Here is a 19,323-nt window from a genome sequence, read left to right on the forward strand (position 1 = left end):
ACTTCACCAATTCAATCAATCACGGATTGCGTTTTCAAAATGGCGACTCTCGAAGAGAAGCTGGAGAAGATCCGGTCGCCGAATCTCCAGAGCCAACAACAGGTAAGTCGATCTCCCATATTAAAGAATAACCAATTTCGAATTGTTGACCTTGGATTTTGCACTAGACTGGGGTGATTCTCAAAGCGGTTGAGGAAACACTTAAAGAACAGGATACTCAACCGACAGCAACAGGACACTTTGCTGCCTTGTTAGCTTTGCTGAATCAATCTCTCGAGAATGGGAAAATCAACCAAGAATTGACACCGTCTGTCGTCTATCTTCTCGATGTCGTAACACCCTTTGCGCCGCAGCCCCTCCTTCGATCTAAATTCACCCAAATTCTTACACTCTTGGCGCCTGTCCTACTACTCAAAGACGCTGAAGCGCCGCTGCTGAAGCCTTCAATCGGATGCCTGGAATCGCTACTTCTTGCACAGGATTCGGCAGCATGGAAACTTTCGACCAGTGAGATAAGTCCGCGACGGGCTGTCGCAGGTCTCTTAAACCTTGCTCTAGATCACAGACCGAAAGTGCGAAAGCGGGCGCAAGATGCCTTACGAAAAGTCCTCAAGAATCCCCCTCCGAGTCCGTCACTAGATCACCCAGCAGCGGATCTATGCGCCGAAACGGCAATGAGAAGCTTGACGGATATAGCAAACAAGGCAGCGTTGTCGAGAAAACAGAAGAAATCGACAGCGGAGCACGACCCTGCGCTTATACACGCCTTGCAGCTTGTCAAGACAGTCGCGGTGGCGAGCGGTGGTTGGCCCAGCAAGAATATCGAGGCTCTATGCGAACTTTTACTCAACATTGCGAAGAGTGGGAATGAGCACATGACAATGGCCGTCTTTGAGATCTTCGAGATGATTTTTGAAGGCATGGCCGATGAGGTTGCATCTACTAAACTGCCCCGTCTTCTCGAAATCATCTCTGAGATGCGTCCCTCTTCTAACGATACCCAATTACTTCCGCCTTGGATCGCCATATTATCGCGAGGATACGATGTTTCCGCTCAGATCGAGCCCGAAGAGACGTTCTCCAAGCTCCCGGCCTTGTTTGGGATGATATCTAGTTTTATGGAATCATCTTCACATAATATAAGAATATCTGCATCGGAATGTTTGATATCATTTATGGCGAACTGTATTCCCGACCAAGTCATAGTAGAACCCTCTATCTATGATGAGAAAATGATTGAGCAAATAGCCCAGATTGCCGAAGGCCTCCTCAGCGTACAATACCAGGCAGCCTGGATGGAAACATTCAACGTCCTCGGTGCCATTTTCGACGCCCTGAAGTGGCGTGCCAACCCGACGATGCTGAATGTTGTGCGTACGGTTGGCGAACTTCGTGGGAATGATTCTTTTATGGGCAAAAAGGAGGCAGATGAAGTTCTCGGGAAAGCGATTCGAGCAATGGGCCCCGAGGCCGTCCTCAGTGTTCTTCCTCTAAACCTCGTCAAGCCAGCTAAGGGCCAGCTTGGTAGAGCCTGGATGCTGCCAATCCTCCGAGATTATACTAGCAACACCGATCTCCAGTATTTCAAAACCGAGTTCATCCCATTAAGTGAGGCTATGTTTCAGCGAGTTCTGGACAACGGTGAAGCCGCAAAGACGATGGAGGTTAAGATATACGAAACACTGGTACACCAAACCTGGTCTATATTACCCGGCTTTTGCGATCTACCCTTAGATCTAACAGTAGCATTTGACCAAGTCTTTGCTGAGATGCTCGCTAATCTCTTGTACAAGCAAGTCGAACTTAGACTTGATGTCTGCCGGGCCCTCAAGGCCCTTGTTGAATCGAATCAAGATGTAGTTTCACTTGAAGACGAGAGTTTGATTCTCAAAAGCCGAGTATCGAAATCAGATGCTCAGAAGAATCTAGACTATCTTGGGAACTTTGCTGGTAACCTCCTGGCAGTTCTTTTCAATGTCTACAGCCAGACACTTCCTCAATCCAGGGGTCCTATACTTCAGACAATCAATTCCTACCTGAGCATAACGCCTGAAAAGGAACTCGTTGAGACATTTGACCGCGTCAGCACGATGTTGGCATCGTCACTAGCTGAACTTGATGACAGCAAAGAAAAGAACCAAAAGTCAAAGGAGAAGATGCCCTCTACGAGTCAGACACTCATGGATTTGGTCATTACCATGTCTATTTACCTTCCTCGCCAAAGCTTTGGTCCTCTCTTTAATATTGCGGCACTTGTCATAGTGAGAGATGACGCCCCCCAGCTACAGAAGAAAGCCTACAAATTAATTCCACGGCTTGCCGAGTCAGAGATTGGCAAAGCAGCGCTCCAGGAACGAAATGGGGAATTGCAAGGCCTGATTCTATCCAGCGCAGAAAAAGTCTCGGTCCCTGCACGAAGAGAACGATTGGCCGCAATTACTGCGCTGGTGCCGTTCATCCCTGCTACGTCGCTTCACTTTATCCCTTCAGTATTGTCTGAGGTAGTTATATGCTGCAAAGAGCAAAATGAGAAAGCGAGAACTTCGGCTTTCGAACTACTCGTTCTTATGGGCCAGAAACTAGCAGAAGCGAAGGGCAGCCCTATTGATAACAGCAAAATTCCTCATATGCCAAAGGATGCACCACCCGTATCTGCAAGTATTGAAGAATACATCACTATGGTTAGTGCCGGACTTGCGGGTAGCACGCCACACATGATATCTGCTTCTATCACTGCCCTTACTCGCATTCTCTACGAGTTCCGCGAGACGCTGAACCAAGAGGTGCTCAGTGATCTTGTACAGACCATGGATCTATTCTTGACATCTAACAACCGAGAGATCGTCAGGAGTGTTTTGGGATTCGTGAAGGTATGCGTGATTAGTTTGCCAACGGAACTGATGTTACCACGCTTACCAACTATGATTCCAAACTTGATGGTATGGGCACACGAGCACAAAGGTCACTTTTGCAGGGCGAAGGTTAAGCATATTCTCGAGCGAATGGTCCGACGCTTCGGATTCGACGTTGTCAATAGGAATTGCCCCGAAGCGGACCGGAAGCTGATAACCAACATCCGAAAGACTAAGGAACGTAGCAAGAGACGAAAGGACGCTGCCAAGGAAGCAGGCAACGAAGATGATCAACAGTCCGGCAAGCGACGAGGTCGATTCGAGAGCGAATATGACGAGGCGCTATATAGTAGCGAAGAATCAGATGCCTCTGACGACTCTGACGCCGAGGTCCTCGGAAAGTCGCGAAAGGCACAGAAGGGCGGCTCCACATACATCATGGAAGATGATGACGAACCTCTCGACCTATTAGATCGCAAGGCCCTTGCTAACATCTCCTCTACAAAGCCTGGGAAATTACGCAAGGCGGGCAAAACCAAGGCCAAGACCGATATGGACGGCAAGTTGATATTGGGCGAAGAGGACGACGACAATGACGCTATGATTATTGATACACCTGCTCAAGGTGGAGAGGAGGGCGGTGTCGGAGCTTACGTCGCGGCTCTCAAGAGTAAGGATGTCGGACGCAGGGGACGAGGCGGGCGTCTTAAGTTCTCTAATAAGCGAGGGAACGAAAACGATGACGAGGATGCGGAAATGGATGTCGACGAGAAAGATGTTTCCAACATCAAATCACAAATCAGCAGGGGTGGCAGAGGCGGTTTCAGCCCTCGAGGAGGTCGTCCTCATCGTGGCGGAGGTATGCGCGGAGGGAGAAGTGGTAAGGGAGGCATCGCTTCTGGGAGACGAGGGCTCGGGCAGGATAAGAGACATGGCCCGGCGTTCTCAGGCAAGGTTGGCAAGCCGAAATCTCCCGGCCGGAGGTGAGCGGATCGTAAGTCTGAACCGAGTTTGATACCCGTTTGCGGCATACTTGCTGCTCTACATAGATGGTTACGAGTATCTCAACGGACGTGTTTGTTAGTCCGGTTAATGGCTTTAGGCGTACATAGGCACGGGTTATGAAGATGAATTCTTCTTTTTAGGAACGAAAAATAAAGATGTTGCGTCAACCGTCAAACGTCTTTAGTCTTGATTAATGCGAAGTCAAAGCCAATCCGTTACGTAGTCTCTGAAGACTACGGGAGGGAATATGTACGAAGAAACGACCGTGATAATGAGAATCTTCCCAATGGCCCACCCCTTGTTTAACGCTCCCAAAACGCCGTTCTTGTAACTGCAAACTGCTCTCGGCATTACACTTGACATACAGGATGGAAAAAATTTACAAATGTCACATCCACTCGTCTCTCCTATTCTCCCCTGAACCACGGCCGGCCGACTGGTTCGGCCTAGCTTCGTGGTCAGCTAGTTGGGTGGCACGGTAGGGCGAGCGATTCTCCTCTCCTCTCTTCGTAGTGCTTGCCTGTTCACCTGAACTTGCTGTAGATCACGGCGAAGATCAGGATCACCAACACCGTGATAATGGCGATGGTAATCACCCGATTCGTAGCCATCCTATCGATTCCATTAGCACGTCGCATGCTCACCACGCCACGTACACATACGTATATACGTAGGTATACGCTCTCTATACACACGTATATAATTCCCGGGGATAAGGGGGGGGGGAGTCATTACCTACGAGCCATGCCCCTCAGCGTCTTCACACTCCTATCCACATATCCCTCGCTCTCGTACAGGATCTGTCCCGTGTGGGCGATGCGCTCGCGCTGGGCGTGCAGGTCGGCGAGGGTGCCGGCGCCGATGGCCTCGGTCTCGTTGGCGAGGGCCTGGCTCGAGCGCAGGCGCTGGGTGCTCCGGTCGAGCCGGTCGGTGCCCGAGAGCAGCTGCTGGCGCTGCTCGAGCTGCAGGTCCGACGGCGAGGCCTTGGACGGGTCGTCCGTGTACCGGCTGCCGAAGAGGGCGGCGCGGTCGGAGGCCAGGGAAGCGAGCTTGCGCTTGTAGGAGTCGACGTCCGTCTCGAAGTTCCGGAACCGCTGGTTGATCTTCGGCCGCGTGGACGAGGGGATGTTTTGCTTTTCGAGACGCATCTGGCCGAGCTGTTGGAGATTTTTACGTCGGTTAGGGATATGTCATGACAGGAAAGGAAAGGGGGGGCGCATTACCAGTTCGTCGGCTTCCTCGAGGGCTCGCTCGGCGGCGCTGATGGCGGATTTGCGCGGCTCGCCGCTCAGCTCGGGGATCTGGTCTAGCTTTTGGGTCAGGTCGGCTTGGACGAGCTTGAATTCGGCTTCGTAGCTGCCGAAGAGCTCGGAGCCGGCGTCGGTGTCGAGGGGGTTGGCCATGATGGTTTGAATCGATTTCCTTCTTGGATTATAGATGCTCCTTTCCTCTCATTCGTTGGCTGTGGCTGGGCTTTGTCGAGACTCTCGCGGAGAGTATCTTAATGGAAAAGGAGAGGCCGTGGTAGATGGTCGTCGAATTAAGATAGTCGAGCAGCCTGCTTACTAGATTTTGGAGGGTCTTCGGATAGGTAGGTAATCGGTGACGTGGTTGGTTGAATTAGAGATGGATGACTACAGGCACGATATGTACAACGGTATATCGAAGTTGCAGGAAGATCATGCGTGTTTGCGTAACCTGATAAAAGGTACAAGAGGTACATGTGTACATACCTGAGCCACGCCTATGGATATGTAACTTTGAACGTCTTGGATTTCTAACCGTAAGTTTTACTGAGACCGTTCCGTTTACCCGCCACAATTTCCCAGCCACATCAGGTGGGGAAACGCATTCGGCAGAAATTTTATTTAATGAATTGAAGCCTGTGCTTCTCTTGACATTCCTCTTCCTTTTCTTCTCCATGAAAGTTGAACCCCCGGAAGCAGATAATTAGGCTCTGCGTTCTATTCTCTACGGACGTGAAGTTGTATTAGCCGGGCAGACTGAAACATGGAGCTTCTAAGAATTGGATATTAGACGAACGTCTTTGCGGACTGCCGCCTCTGAATATTCGATCCCGTTGAGCCTCGACATTCCTTGATTAGACGAAAAGTTTTCATAGATATTCCCGCCCTAAGTTTTAGTCGATAAAAAGATAAGACGACTAGAACGGTGAAGCCCGAGAAGAACGTCCTGGTTGGAATGTCCTCGGTGATTTTGGCAAAGAGTCTTAAGTAAAGATTTAACTGCATACGAAATGAGTGGCGGACGCTATGTTAGTATATTCATTATGCCGTTACCAGTGCTAAGCAAGCGCAGAAGAGCCTCACTTGAATCGTACTGGTAACACATGTATTACTTAAGCTGTTGGTGATGCTGTCTCAGAGAATCTATAAAAATATGTCATAGACTCTTGTGGCTATACCTAGTCAAAGCGTCGATAGTCTGGATATTTACAGAGGCGGTGGATCCTTGTTTCAGCCCACAGACATGTAACCTAACAGCTGTCTAAGTGCTTTGAACCTTGATAAAAGGAATTGAAACATCAACTCGCTCGTTCCTCCTTATAATTAACATTCATTCCAACTATGTGCGCTTAACGAAACTGCCAAAACCTTGATATAGCTCAAGCATCGAAGCAAGTGCCAAGGTTATATAAATAAATATGTGAGTGTAAAGTATCCCAGCCGGAGCAGCAACTACCTGAGTCGATCCGAATCGTACATGTGAAGGTGTTATGCAGCAAATGCAGTTTCCGCCTTTACATGCCTCGGATTTAAACTCGCCTTGTCAAAGCTTCCATTCCAATCACCAACATTTCCAGCATTGCCTTCCTACTTTCAGTCACGGATGGGCCGGCATACCTGAACTATTGAAGATGGACAATGTCGTGTGACGTACACTTACATAGCTAGTCGGCCGCCACTTCTTAGCCTGCCTCCCTTTCCGCTGCCAGAGCCCTATGATCACTGACCTCCATTTGATACTATCACCTTTCTTCACCCAAACATTCCTCCCCACAGTATTTTTCTTATGAGATTTTGACGCGTTGATTATTATAACTTCTTCACTCTTCACGCTCTCTTACCGTGTAGGGATCCATGACATCATCCACTAACCGGGTACCTAGGAAGAAGGTAGCTATTGTCGGAAGTGGTTCTGCTGGAATCGGTGCTCTTTGGGCTCTGAATCGGACCCATCATGATGTGTATCTCTACGAGGCGGCTGACCGTCTCGGTGGTCATACCAATACGGTAGAATGGAAGAAGGGCAAATTTACAACTCTGGTAGACACGGGCTTCATCGTCCTCAACACGGCAACATATCGTTCGTAAAATACAGATCTACAAATATGTGGCCTTGCTAACAGGATTCAGCAAACTTCATCAACTTCCTCAAAAATATTGGAGTAAAGACCGTGCCCACTCAGATGACATTCGGTGTTTCGCGGGACAAAGGAAAGTTTGAATGGGCAGGGACAAACCTAGACTCTATATTCTGCCAAAAGAGTAATCTCTTCTCCTTAAGGATGTGGAGATTGATTTTTGACATCATCCGCTTCAATCAATTTGCTCTGGACCTGCTCAAAAACGACGATGGCGATGACGACTCTAATTCCAAGGGAGGTGCCCCTATGGAGACCATTGGCCAGTATTTGGATCGGGAAGGGTACTCTGAGACGTTCCGCAACGACTACCTGATACCTATGACGGCCGCTGTGTGGAGTACGAGCCCTGACAAGTGTACATTAGAATTTCCTGCTGTCACGCTTGTCCGATTTATGTGAGTCGGGCTGATTAACCTCGTTGGATTATAGCTACTAATTGTATCATGAAGGTGGAATCATCACCTCTTAAGTACGGTTGCCGCCAGGCCAGACTGGCTTACTCTAGAAGGCGGCGCAAAATCATACATCGACGCAGTGATGAATGGATTCCCACCGAATCACTTGTTCTTGAAGACAGCTGTCAAGCATCTCACTAATGACAAAAATGGACGCGTTCGGTTACATCTAGAGAATGGGAAGACAGAAGTATTCGATCATGTCATACTGGCTACTCATGGAGATCAAGCCTATCAGATTATCAAGCCGTCAGCTACTCCTGAAGAAGAAGCAATCATGTCTTCGTTCAAAACTTCGGAGAACACCTGCATTCTCCACTCGGATCTGTCGCATATGCCAAAGCGTCAAAACTCATGGTCCGCTTGGAATTATCTCACAGTGTCATCGCCCTGGACGGGTAAAGATATTGATCAAGTCTCACTGACGTACAACATGAACATTCTTCAACATATTCCAAGAGAAGGCTTCGGTGACGTCTTGGTCACCCTGAATCCCATCCAGGAACCGAAACCTGAAACTGTCCAGGGTCGATACTCGTATTCACATCCATTGTATAATCCCGCTGCGATTCGGGCGCAGCAAATTTTACCTAAGATACAGAATACGAGAGGAATCAGCTATGCAGGTGCATGGACGAAATATGGGTTTCACGAAGATGGATTTAGCAGCGGGATATATGCGGCAAGCGCCCACCTTGGAGCAAAGTTACCTTTCGAATTTGTGGACTCGACATACAGTCGAGGGAAGAAACCTACGTTGGGAGTCATGGACTTGTTCGTCAAGCTCATCATCATGGCCGTCCAGGTTTTCATTATAAATGTGCTGGAAGGGATGTTCGGTAGAACCAGCAAGAGAATAACATCACAGGTCAATGGCACAGGCAAGAAAACGTTGAACGGGAAACATTCATAGTCTGCCTACCTAGACTGTAGCAAAACACCTAGGATGGAAATGAATAATAGCATAATTTTCACATGCTGTCGTGGATCTCATCGTTATCTAGGTAATAGGTGATAATGTTCCCCTTTCCCTCACCACTAAGTGACTCAACCCTCTCCAGCAATGCATGGATAAGAAGGGGTTATATCAAGCGACTTTTACCTTGACAGAACAGCTAAATATATTAAAGTAAATCAATCAGGAAAACATGTACAATAGAATAAAGCTCCAAAGGTTCAATGGAAAGTTAAAGCAAATCAATCCTTCGCTCTCTGTTTTATTAAAGGTGATGAAGTCAATGTTATTTGGAAGCGGCGGTTTTTGCTTGTGACATCCACGATTAGTGGATGTAGGTGTGTAGCGATATAGCGGGGCAGACCACTAGCTAGACCCCCAAAAGCTTACCAGTCCCACTAAAATCGTAGGGACCTTGAGCTTTTCGATGTGACCCCACAAATGGCACGATGACATCTACAGAGCTTCCAAGCATCATATTTTTATAAGATACAATGAACAACATTTACCAGGCCTCGTGGAGGTCGCTACGAGCCAGCACGACATCGCAATGGGCATGCGCATCATGCCGTCGAGCCCTGGCCCGGGCAAAACCATCAGCCCCACGTAGAACCGTAACGAATAGCGCGACGAAGATGAAGCCGCAGACTACGGGCGCAGCCGATGCTCCGTCGATGGAACGGATGGCGGAATATTACAGATATAAGAACCGGACGACGATGTACGACTTCCCTCTTCGTCGAATACCATAGTTTATGCAAGTTCGTCGCTCAATGGCTTTGATAGGTATTATACGCTCAGCATAATCCTCGGTACCGTCGCTTTCTCCTACGGGTCGGTTCCCATGTATAAGATGGTATGGCATACTCTCACTTTACGTGCACGTATACAGCACGATATACCCCACACATATACACATATACATATATAATATAAGGCAATGGCGACGTAGATAGAGCTAACCACGGATCGAAAACAGATCTGCCAAACGACAGGCTGGGGCGGGCAACCGATCCGCGCGCCGGGCCACGGCGGCTCCTCGAGCGACGGCGACTTCGACCCGGCGTCGCGCGTGATCCCCGTGACCGACGCGCGGCGCATACGCGTGACCTTCAACGCGTCGGTGTCGGACATCCTGCCGTGGAAGTTCGTGCCGCAGCAGCGCGAGGTGCGGGTGCTGCCGGGCGAGACCGCGCTCGCCTTCTACACGGCGACGAACCGGAGCGACTCCGACATCATCGGCGTCGCCACCTACAGCGTCACCCCGGCCCAGGTCGCGCCCTACTTCAGCAAGATCCAGTGCTTCTGCTTCGAGGAGCAGCGCCTCAACGCCGGCGAGACCGTCGACATGCCCGTGTTTTTCTACCTCGACCCGGACCTGCTGAATGATCTGAACATGCGCGGGATTAATGAGGTTACGTTGAGTTATACGTTTTTTAGTAAGTTCCTATATTATTTACCCCTTTCTTATTCTGTTTTTCCTTTTTGAGATAATTGGTGAGATAGACCGTTGGACTACGAGGGACTAATGCGGTTTGCAGAGGCGAAGTACGATAATAATGGGAACTTTAAGGGGTTCCCGACGGCGTAGATATTATGTATAGGTATCACTATACAAGATTTTGGAATTGTATATATTGCTTCTCACCAACTCTTGCCGTATATCATGTACGGTCCTCATGACCATTCATCCCCCTCGGCGAATGGCCGGGGGAATGGATCCGGTCTTACAAGCACGCTCTTGGTCCTATCCAGACGTTTTGAAAGAGGTGCCTGCCGAGTAATATGATTCTCGTTTTTAGTACCATCTTCTCATGCTTCATTACCGTCGTTGGGTTCATCGTAACTCTTTAGACATGGAGCCTTTAGCTCTCTTCGTCTCCTAATTTAAAGGTAGAGAGATAACCTGAGGCGGGTCATGAGAAGCTCTTATGAAGCTACGCATGGGATTGATCCGGAGCCACATGTATTATCCGGCCATTCTTATTATATATCCAATATCTAGAACTGGCCCTGGGTTGGGTAGCAGCTTGCCCGTTATGATATCTTGCCCAGCCTAGCTATGAGAAGAATCTATCACAGTTTAATTTCAAATAATAGAGCAAAAAGCACATGAAATTAACTAGATGCCACCTATTCCTCTACTTCAAACCACAATACTGACATTAGTACGCTAATTTTCAGGAGGTATAACATATGCGGCTTATATAAGGCTATAGAAGCAAGCCACGATCGGATCTAGCTTCAGCCACATGCTTACGTACTAGGTGATTGAACTATAACCTACGTCACTCCTAGCTACCCATCTGTCGCAATGTCATAAGGCTACTTAATTTCCTTAGCTCAACATCAGCCTGATCGCAAACAAACACCAAGCAACAGCTCACTTATCTATCCTAAGAGCCATAATCCTACCTCTGTCATGCCTTTCCAACCCTAAAAAATAAACGTCGCATCACCTCGCATCCTCTTCCACCCACCCAACCGAGACAACCAACCCAACCCACTTCAAATCCATACAAACAACCAACGATGCAAAACCCAACCTCCCGCCTCCGCCGCACCTTCGCCTACCCCGCCGACTCCGACTCGGACAATGATACATCTCCCGACGCTTTACCCACCACCCTCGACGAGCAAGAACAAGAAACCCTGATCGCGACGCTAGCCCGGCAAAACGACGCGCGGAACGCGCAGTTCCGCCTCCTTTTACTCTGCATGCCCGCCGTGTCCGCGCTGCCGTACCTGCTCGCCCTCGTCTCCCCCGACCGGGCTAGCGGGACCGGGACCGATAGGTCGACGGCGCTGCTTGGGCTGACGAGCCTCGCCGCCACGGCTTGGACGCTGTGGGTCCGCGCTCCGGGGGTGACGGGGATACGGGTTTTGGATGCGTGGGCTGCTGGGTCTGGGTCTGGGTCTGGGGGAGGCGACGCGGGGGTAAGAGCGTATAAGCGCGACGATGACGGCGACGGCGGTGGTGGTGATGGTAGTGGGGGTCGGGGCGATATAGCGAATACGCCGTTCTGGGCGGAAGGACACCGCGATTCGCCGCTGGCGCGGTACCTGCCGTATCTGAACGTCGGGCTGTGCGCGGTGCTGGTCGTGGCCGGGTTAGTTACGAGGTCGGGCGCGTCGCAGGGGCACTGGGGCCATGTCGGGTTGAACAATCTGCCTGCGATCGTGTATGGGGTCGTGCTGCTTGCCAAGATGGTGATGGGCAGCGTGGACCCGGAGAGGGAGCTGAGCGCGCTGAAATACGAGTATAAGGGCGCATAATAGGGGCATAGTGGGGATTTGCTTCTACGTTCTACGGTGGCGCTCTAGTTCTGAATGGAAAAATATCGAGTAACTTGTTTTTATTCATATCATTCATTTAGTGCTATGCCTGAGCCTTATCATAAGCCAAGTCGGGTCTTATGACATATTCGCACACAAACGGAGCTTAGGAACTGATTCCACAATTGATGCTGTAATTAATACTCCAGGTCGCGTTTTTGTCTATACGTCTATAGACTCGTTAAATCTCAATACCCCATTACCCTTCAACAACCCATCGACGCCCTTGGGGACGGGGAAGAGATCCGCGTGCAGGTATGGATCCGTAGCTTGCTCGGCCGATTTATCGACGACTAACGCCAGCCCGTGGGACTTAATAGCATCTACGAGAGCTGGAACCATATTCTAATCGCATATTAGCAACGTTCTTGAAACGTCTTTGACTATTTTTCTGTCCTAGGGAGATGAACTTACCAACAGTCGAGAGCAGCAAACAAGCCCCATAAAGTTGTTGCTCTGCGCTATCCGTACTGTTTCCTTGACCGAAAATGTTCTCCGTCCACTGCTCTGGATTACGCTAGGCGAGGGCATAACATCTTCCCGGCCAAGGTCGTTGCAGAGGAACACGGGGAAGTTAGGTTGCTTCCAATTCAGAGTTGTGCAGAGCGTAGGGTTATACGAGCTAAAAACAACCGATCTAACAGTATCAGGAGCCGACATCGTCTGTGCCCTCTGTTCTCTCGCGTGATCGAATACCATGGTAAGTATGGCGTCCACGAAACTATTTACGTTCACAGTCGGTCCTAGCCCTAGCCTTCGTTCCTCGTCTTCCGATGGATAAATAATCTGGAGGTCGACGTGCATTGAGTTGGGTAGTAATGAAAGTGCTTCTTCTAGAGATACGCCCGCCGTGTTAAGCACTCGATGAACATCGGCAATATTGCTAAGGCCCTGGGATGGTACTAAGGAAAGTTGAGCTCGCCCTGGATTTGATGATGTAACGGTAGAGAATTGTTCGTATGACAATCGCGAGATCGATACATCAATGCCGCCGCACTGAATCATCCACTGTGGCCATACAACGGGGATGCCATCGCTCGTATGCTGAACGTATAGCTGAACAAAGTCGCCGGATAAACTCGAGCCAGTAACAAACATGGTCGGTTTTTGATCGAGCTGACTCGTAGCCTTCCAGTAGGTCTCAAAGTCTGTAATCTCTAGTGGAATTCCCTGGAAAGGTTTGATTACTTGAGTATTGAAGCTTATCTGGCCAATCGCTCTGAGTCGGGGGTCGAACAGCGGAAGACAACATTTTCCTGAACTACTCCAAGAAGCTCGGAAAGTATTCGGAAGCGCAACCGTCTTTGCGATGATTTTCGCGCCGTAGGTCGGGAACACGTCAAAGTCGAGGGTGAATGTATCAAGGTTATCGACCTGGAAAGATACGAGCCGGGTATCTTCTTGGAAAGGTAACATGATATTCTTGGGAATAAGATCTGATAACTTAGAAGAAATGGTTAATCGTGCAGCAGGATACTTGCTATCATGAAAGAAGACTAATGGGTGATCGCCGTCCTCCTGGAAGCTAATTTGGATAACGGCCTTCGTATCTAGGAAGTTATGGCCGTAACGTCGTAGAGGTATTATCGGCGGCGGAAGTTCGAGGACTGGAATCGCGTCGGCATCAAGCGACATTGGGACTGGTGTGTTTCCACTCCCCAAAGGAGCCAGGAGAGGACCTGTGGTCTGCATCATACGGGGACTCTCCGCGTTTCCCTTTTGATACGGCGTAAGCTTCTGGATGCATTCCAGATGTCCCTCCCACGCCGCATAATACATGGCAGGTAAGTCTTTCTCGTCAACAATATTAGGATCCACGCCCACATTCAAGAGCTCCTCCAAGCAAGGCACATTCCCCTCACTCGCCGCATGCACTAGGGGTGTCCAGCCATATAACTTGTCGATTTGATCTAAATCAGCACCATATTCCTGCAACAAGCGAAGTAGTCGAGGTGTTTGGCCCGACCGTGCTACAAGATGCTGTGGATATAGCCCTTCAGCATCAGGCAATATCTGCGCGCCATGAGCCAGGAGTAGTTTGACTATTTCAAGTGACCCATGCTCGCAGGCGAGATTGAGTGGTATGTGGTCCGTCTCTGATACGGGATCTAAGCGCGATGAGGTTGCAAGAAGTCGTTGGACGCATGCGAGGTGGCCGTGGATAATCGCATGAATCAACGGAGTGAAGTTGTCATGGTCGATCAAATCGATTGTCGTCGGGTCGGCTATGCATCAAATTTAGTATCATGTCATCAAGCAAGGGGTCAAAGTTGGTTTTACCTCGAAGTAGAAGCTCGAGCATATCCAATCGCCCATGCATACTCGCATAATGTAGCGGTACACGCCCGTACACATCTGTCCTATTAACCTCGACTCCCCCCGACAAGCCAACATTTAACACGAACGAGTTTCCGTAAATAGTGGCCTGGTGGAGGCAGTTTCGCTCGTTGATGTCGTCCTCGGATCGGATATCGACCAGCCCGGTCTCCAACAGAACTTCAAGAGAAGCCTGCGGTGCCTCGTGGATAGCAGCGAGAAAAGTGCGAGTCACTCTCTCCATCAAAGAAATATCCATCCCGGACGGCGAATTAGAACCAGCTCTCATCCTTGAAAGGAGATCTCGCAATGATTCCAAGTTACCAGAGATTGCCGTATCCAGGAGCAAACTATCCGCGTCGCCTTCGTCCGTTCCGAGCAGATGCTGGCTGCTCACCATGTGTTCCGAACGAGCTTCAAACGGGACATGATCGCCATCTGCCCAAGCCCCAAGCTCCTGCAGACTAGTCGTCGCCTGGTCGGAAAGTTCGCTGATGACAGGGGCATTGAAGAATGGCTGTACCTCCACAGCACGCGATAGGTACAGCTCTTTCGTCTTGGACTTAGACGTCTTATCCCATTTCTTGAGGATTTTAGAGAAAGCAGTCCCATTGATCTCGACAAATTGTTGGAGCTTATTTAGATCATTCGCGAATTGTTGGAACCCTTCTTCTAGAGTCGTGAACTTGGCCGAGCGCCTGGAGACGCCGTGACGAGATTGTAGAACCCTTTTCTTATCTAACAATGTTTTGAGTCGAATTTTGAGCTTGACTTGCATCAGTACCAATGGCTCGAATGCAACCGTCAGCGATAAATTTACATACCTCAGCTTCTTTCTGAAGGTAGAATGCGTTGACTTTCTCTAATTCTCGTTCCTACGTACTATGAGCGCCATTCGCGAGCACATGATTATCTACGAGAAAATGGGAAATCCTACCAGCTGGAAGAAGAACTTTGCTTTGTTTGCCTGTAGAGCAACTTGGGTGTCTACCGGCGTGGGAGTAAAGTGAGGGTCATTTTGAGCGCTCAATGTCGGGGTAGCAGACAGCTTCTTGATGAGCTATTGGCTAATGTTAGTGATACAATCCCACTTTGCAAGCAACACAAGTTTCATTTAACATAGCACAAATAACAATTCAGCCTTTTCCCTGCTTGACACGGTCCGGATTCCCCTACAGCCCCGCGGAAAACAAATGCCATTGACTACTAGGTGAGACAAAATAAACGGTCAACATACCTTTTTGAGCGCCTTATAATTTACGAAGCTGGCGGCATATTCAGGTACTTCGAGCTGACGCTTTTGGATTTGCTTGCCGAACTTCCTGAAGAGGTATTAGCGGACCCTGCCGGTGCTGAAAGTCATGTTCCGGTGCAGTAGGTAGAAGGAAAAGATAGTCCACGGCTATCGGGTTGGGACTTACATGGTGCGGCAGAGGCGCCCGCAACCAGCCCGTGGAGGCTGTTTACTTAGACGGCGTGTCTCAGTAGATAATTTTGACGATTGTCTTCCGTGTGTAACTAAACGTAGGGATGCGGGCTGCAGCAGGGGAGACTAGGGGAGGCGTGTACTGGCGGCACGGGAGGGTCGACGTAAGAGACGAGGGCCTAAGCATTCAAATTCTATCTCCCGAGTCATATAATTCTCTGCTGGAGAGGGCTCAGAAGTTGCTGCGAGAGACAAGCGGAAGAATGATGATGAAACCTAGAGGTGAGTGAAACTAAGTGAATTAACATTCGAGTCTGTGGCAATTCCAGGGGAGGGGGGCGTTCCGGTAGGGAGAGAGCTCTTGAACAGGATTCCCGCCCGACTTTGCAACTTCGGAATATTGGCCACCACCTCGGGATGCTGCATAGAGGAATCTAAATTAGACCAATTCGATGAAGGACAGGGAAGCTGGTTCTAATAAATGTAGCAAACAGGCATAGTCTACCTTCTAAACCGAACCCGAATTCTCACGATAGAGAACCTACGAGTGGTGACTGGAAAAGGGTCACGCTCACGACGATCTGACCGGTCGTATAACAGCGCGTCGGTACTAAAGTTAGAGCTTCAGGCAACCCGAGTGGTTTGGTAAGATGATGCGCAAAAAGCCCAAAGCACTGGAGCTTTTATCCAATGACTGCGGCCGTGGAAGAGAGTGGGGGTCAGATGGAGTTGGAATGAGATGCTGTTCTCTGCATGAAGCGGCTGGTTATCCCGATGAAATGGCTTAGAAACTGCTCTACCTAGCAGGTAGCAGAAAGGGAGAGGCTTCTGATAGGTCCAAGTAAAGACGGATGTGACGCAGGAAAAAAGTGACGAGGACGTGCCTCAGAGTCTTTAATATGACGATGTTTAATCCCGTGGAGGGGTCGATAGGATCGATAGGGTCGATAGGAGGGATAGGAGGGTACCTTACATGGGAAAATATGGAGACATTCCCATGAGTCGAGCGGCTTTCAAGTGCTTCGGTGCTTTACAAGACGTCAAACTCGTACGGCACTGCCAGTCTCGAACGCCGAGAAGCTAGTGCTCAGGTAGTGACAATTTACTGGCCCTTAGTAACGGCTTGCATGTGCCTAGTAGGTCCTGAGTACGATAGGTCTAGGTATCTGACTGGTATTTCGCATTGTCGTACTAGGTAGCTATGAGGTTGTGGATAGAAAGACCGAATTCATCATTCGAATCACGTAGGTAAGTGTTATATTTCATACTTAGTACGTAATGAACCGAACTTGTTGAGCCCCGTCGATATATGTGAGTTTCTAGATTAATAAAGGCAAGCTTTGGGAGCATTGATATTTTTTTCAGTTCAAGACAACCACGTACATATTCCATAGTGGGGCACTAAGAAAAGGCCGGCTGGATGCGACTGCCTACCAGGTATCCATACGTAGATATTTACCGTACTCTGTACATGATACGTATGTACTTCACGGGCACACACGCACATCTTATGCCCATGGCGGATTGATGCCCCGATCAGACCCGGTACAAGTACATCTCAAAACGATGATTTTATTCGGGAATGAGCTGCAGCAGTATGTACCTAGTAGCTTACAAAGTGGGCAATGGATCCACTTTGCATCGCAGCTACTTTTCCCATCTCCTCTTTGTCATGGATAACTCCAGCCAATGAGAAGCCATATCTTCACCCCGTGCCTTTTCGACCTCGACGTCGCCTCCGAGACCCGGGACCGGTCGGCGAGTGCCGGTTCTTCCGTTGTTTTCTCCGTCATTACTAAGATCATCGGCCTCCGATGTCAATCATTATTATGGATGCATTATCACCGAAGTCTTACTACTGCTTCCTTCTGTTCTCCAATGGTAATATTCTCAAATCATCATTCCTTTATACTTCAGCTACTAAGGCACGTATCAATATCGCGGCAATCTCGCCCATGAAGGTGTAGTCGTATCATATTTCCAACCTACCCGAATAGCTACAATGTGCAGGTATTATATATATCCCCTAGCCAATTTCACATCAAGCCCCGGCGACGGGTCCCCAGACCGACCGCTCGATCAACCATTCCATCTTCCCAGTGGCCTTATCCACCTTTCCGAACATAAAGCTCTCGAATTCAGTATCTGTACCGCCGACCTTAATCGATCCGGTCATGCGCGCCGCTAACTGGTCGCCGTCGCGAAGAAACTCGTGCCTATAATAGGAAGACCTCACATGTTAACTTCGAGTCTCTAATCTACCTATGCGTATGATAGATGAAGGAAGCGGCAACTCACACGACTGGTTTGTAGTCGCTAACCTTGCCACGCCACTCAACGATACCCTTAACATAGACATCAAACTCCAGGCGATGGCCGTTCATGACATGGTAGAAGGTTGGCAGTGTCGTGGATTCCGCGTAAGATTTAGCTTCATCGGGGCTGCCTTTGAGGGACAGTTCCATTGCACGTTGAAAGCCCTCGCGTGTGGACGTGAATTCGGCCATAGTGAGGGGAGAGAGCTGAACAGGGCGGTCTGATAATATATAAAGTATGGATCCTAGCCAGAAAGAGCTGTATGTAGAATACTAGTAGGTATGTGAAATAGAGATAGAAATGTTGCCCTCGTCTGAATTTTATACGCACGTAGGAAAGCTGATTCGGCTGAGTTGTCTTATTCCCTTGCTTTTGCTTCTCCTGCTTTTGCTTCTCCTGCTTTTTTTGCCCCGTCCGGCTCCGCGCCCCTATCCCCTATCACCTATCAAATACGGGTGTCCTTACTCACCACAACTTTTGGAAAAGGAAAATCTATTTTCAACGTTCTTCTTTCTACGCTAGCTAATGCACCCATCACGGCAACCTCGTCTTCCCATACGTCTGTTTTCGTGTTGCAACTTTACCGCTTCGAAGCCATCCCCAACCAAAGGCTAAATTCGCAGATCTGATTTTTAAGACGGGGGTGTAAGCCATGAGCATTTAGGAATGTCCGAAATATCATTCGTCGAGTCATCTTTCGGGATTCCCCCATTTACTCGACTGTATTTCAAGATTCGTTTAGGTAATATTCCCCCTACACTTTCTCGATTCATGGAAATATCCAATTTGGGGCCAAATCGATTTATTTCAACTCTAGAGGATGTATATTCTCTCGTGCTATATAAGGCCTTGTACTTGATCGGATATATCGGGACAACCTTGTGACCGTTAACAAGTCTACACCGCTCCCAACAAGTGTTACGGATTCCCCGTGCACGCTCTTAGTACTAGAAGCCCAAAACTTCCAAAGTCCGCTGAGGCTTATTAGCACAAAAGACGAAGACCCTGTCAGCCACACTTCGCGACGTCCAGAAAGAATTTTGTGCTCATATCTCCATCTGTCAAGGGTGGGCCCCTAGCAGTATGACTCCAAGATCCAGATGGCATATATGGGACCAATGTCGACAAGAAATGAGAAGACTTGCCATAAGGAAACACTATCGTTGCCAAAAGTAGAGGTCGAGAACGTCGCCATATCCCCGCGCCATATTCTATCAAGAATTTCCACGTTGTAGAAGTGGTTGATGATGTCTACCTCACCGCCGTCCCATTCG

At 49.1% G+C, this 19,323-nt stretch overlaps 7 protein-coding genes across 7 annotated transcripts; 4 read left to right on the top strand and 3 right to left on the bottom strand.

Annotated features, from left to right (window-relative positions):
• The first annotated feature begins 18 nt into the window (after positions 1-18).
• Positions 19-4,024, top strand: F4807DRAFT_422909 (NUC173-domain-containing protein). The gene is made up of 2 exons (XM_047997737.1): positions 19-102; positions 168-4,024. Exons 1-2 carry the CDS (start codon positions 40-42, stop codon positions 3,837-3,839), a joined length of 3,735 nt encoding a protein of 1,244 aa, XP_047854848.1. The 5' UTR covers positions 19-39; the 3' UTR covers positions 3,840-4,024.
• F4807DRAFT_422911 (V-snare-domain-containing protein) lies at positions 4,025-5,663 on the bottom strand. Its single transcript, XM_047997738.1, has 3 exons — positions 5,081-5,663; positions 4,593-5,014; positions 4,025-4,469 (listed from the first exon to the last, which is right to left on the bottom strand). The coding sequence occupies exons 1-3, from the start codon at positions 5,258-5,260 to the stop codon at positions 4,382-4,384; spliced, it is 690 nt and encodes a 229-aa protein (XP_047854849.1). The 5' UTR covers positions 5,261-5,663; the 3' UTR covers positions 4,025-4,381.
• Positions 5,664-6,456: 793 nt separating this feature from the next.
• Positions 6,457-8,726, top strand: F4807DRAFT_60782 (FAD/NAD(P)-binding domain-containing protein). The gene is made up of 3 exons (XM_048003262.1): positions 6,457-7,184; positions 7,235-7,640; positions 7,695-8,726. The coding sequence occupies exons 1-3, from the start codon at positions 6,959-6,961 to the stop codon at positions 8,611-8,613; spliced, it is 1,551 nt and encodes a 516-aa protein (XP_047854850.1). The 5' UTR covers positions 6,457-6,958; the 3' UTR covers positions 8,614-8,726.
• A 346-nt stretch (positions 8,727-9,072) lies between these two features.
• Positions 9,073-10,795, top strand: F4807DRAFT_422919 (cytochrome c oxidase assembly protein CtaG/Cox11-domain-containing protein). Its single transcript, XM_047997739.1, has 4 exons — positions 9,073-9,376; positions 9,442-9,511; positions 9,635-10,094; positions 10,197-10,795. The coding sequence occupies exons 1-4, from the start codon at positions 9,150-9,152 to the stop codon at positions 10,244-10,246; spliced, it is 807 nt and encodes a 268-aa protein (XP_047854851.1). The 5' UTR covers positions 9,073-9,149; the 3' UTR covers positions 10,247-10,795.
• Positions 10,796-10,853: 58 nt separating this feature from the next.
• F4807DRAFT_60824 (uncharacterized protein) lies at positions 10,854-12,159 on the top strand. The gene has a single exon (XM_048003264.1). The coding sequence runs from the start codon at positions 11,188-11,190 to the stop codon at positions 11,929-11,931; it is 744 nt and encodes a 247-aa protein (XP_047854852.1). The 5' UTR covers positions 10,854-11,187; the 3' UTR covers positions 11,932-12,159.
• On the bottom strand, positions 12,043-16,369 carry F4807DRAFT_60804 (SPX domain-containing protein). Its single transcript, XM_048003263.1, has 8 exons — positions 16,239-16,369; positions 15,729-16,153; positions 15,545-15,629; positions 15,245-15,367; positions 15,132-15,182; positions 14,272-15,073; positions 12,406-14,216; positions 12,043-12,336 (listed from the first exon to the last, which is right to left on the bottom strand). Coding segments are annotated over exons 2-8 (3,057 nt in total). The 5' UTR covers positions 15,731-16,153; positions 16,239-16,369; the 3' UTR covers positions 12,043-12,153.
• Positions 16,370-17,349: 980 nt separating this feature from the next.
• Positions 17,350-18,515, bottom strand: F4807DRAFT_422929 (uncharacterized protein). Its single transcript, XM_047997740.1, has 2 exons — positions 18,032-18,515; positions 17,350-17,949 (listed from the first exon to the last, which is right to left on the bottom strand). The coding sequence occupies exons 1-2, from the start codon at positions 18,238-18,240 to the stop codon at positions 17,775-17,777; spliced, it is 384 nt and encodes a 127-aa protein (XP_047854854.1). The 5' UTR covers positions 18,241-18,515; the 3' UTR covers positions 17,350-17,774.
• Positions 18,516-19,323: the final 808 nt, after the last annotated feature.

This window comes from Annulohypoxylon truncatum (assembly GCF_022578515.1).
Source record: "Annulohypoxylon truncatum strain CBS 140777 unplaced genomic scaffold F4807scaffold_13, whole genome shotgun sequence".
Classification (NCBI taxonomy): Eukaryota; Fungi; Ascomycota; class Sordariomycetes; order Xylariales; family Hypoxylaceae; genus Annulohypoxylon; species Annulohypoxylon truncatum.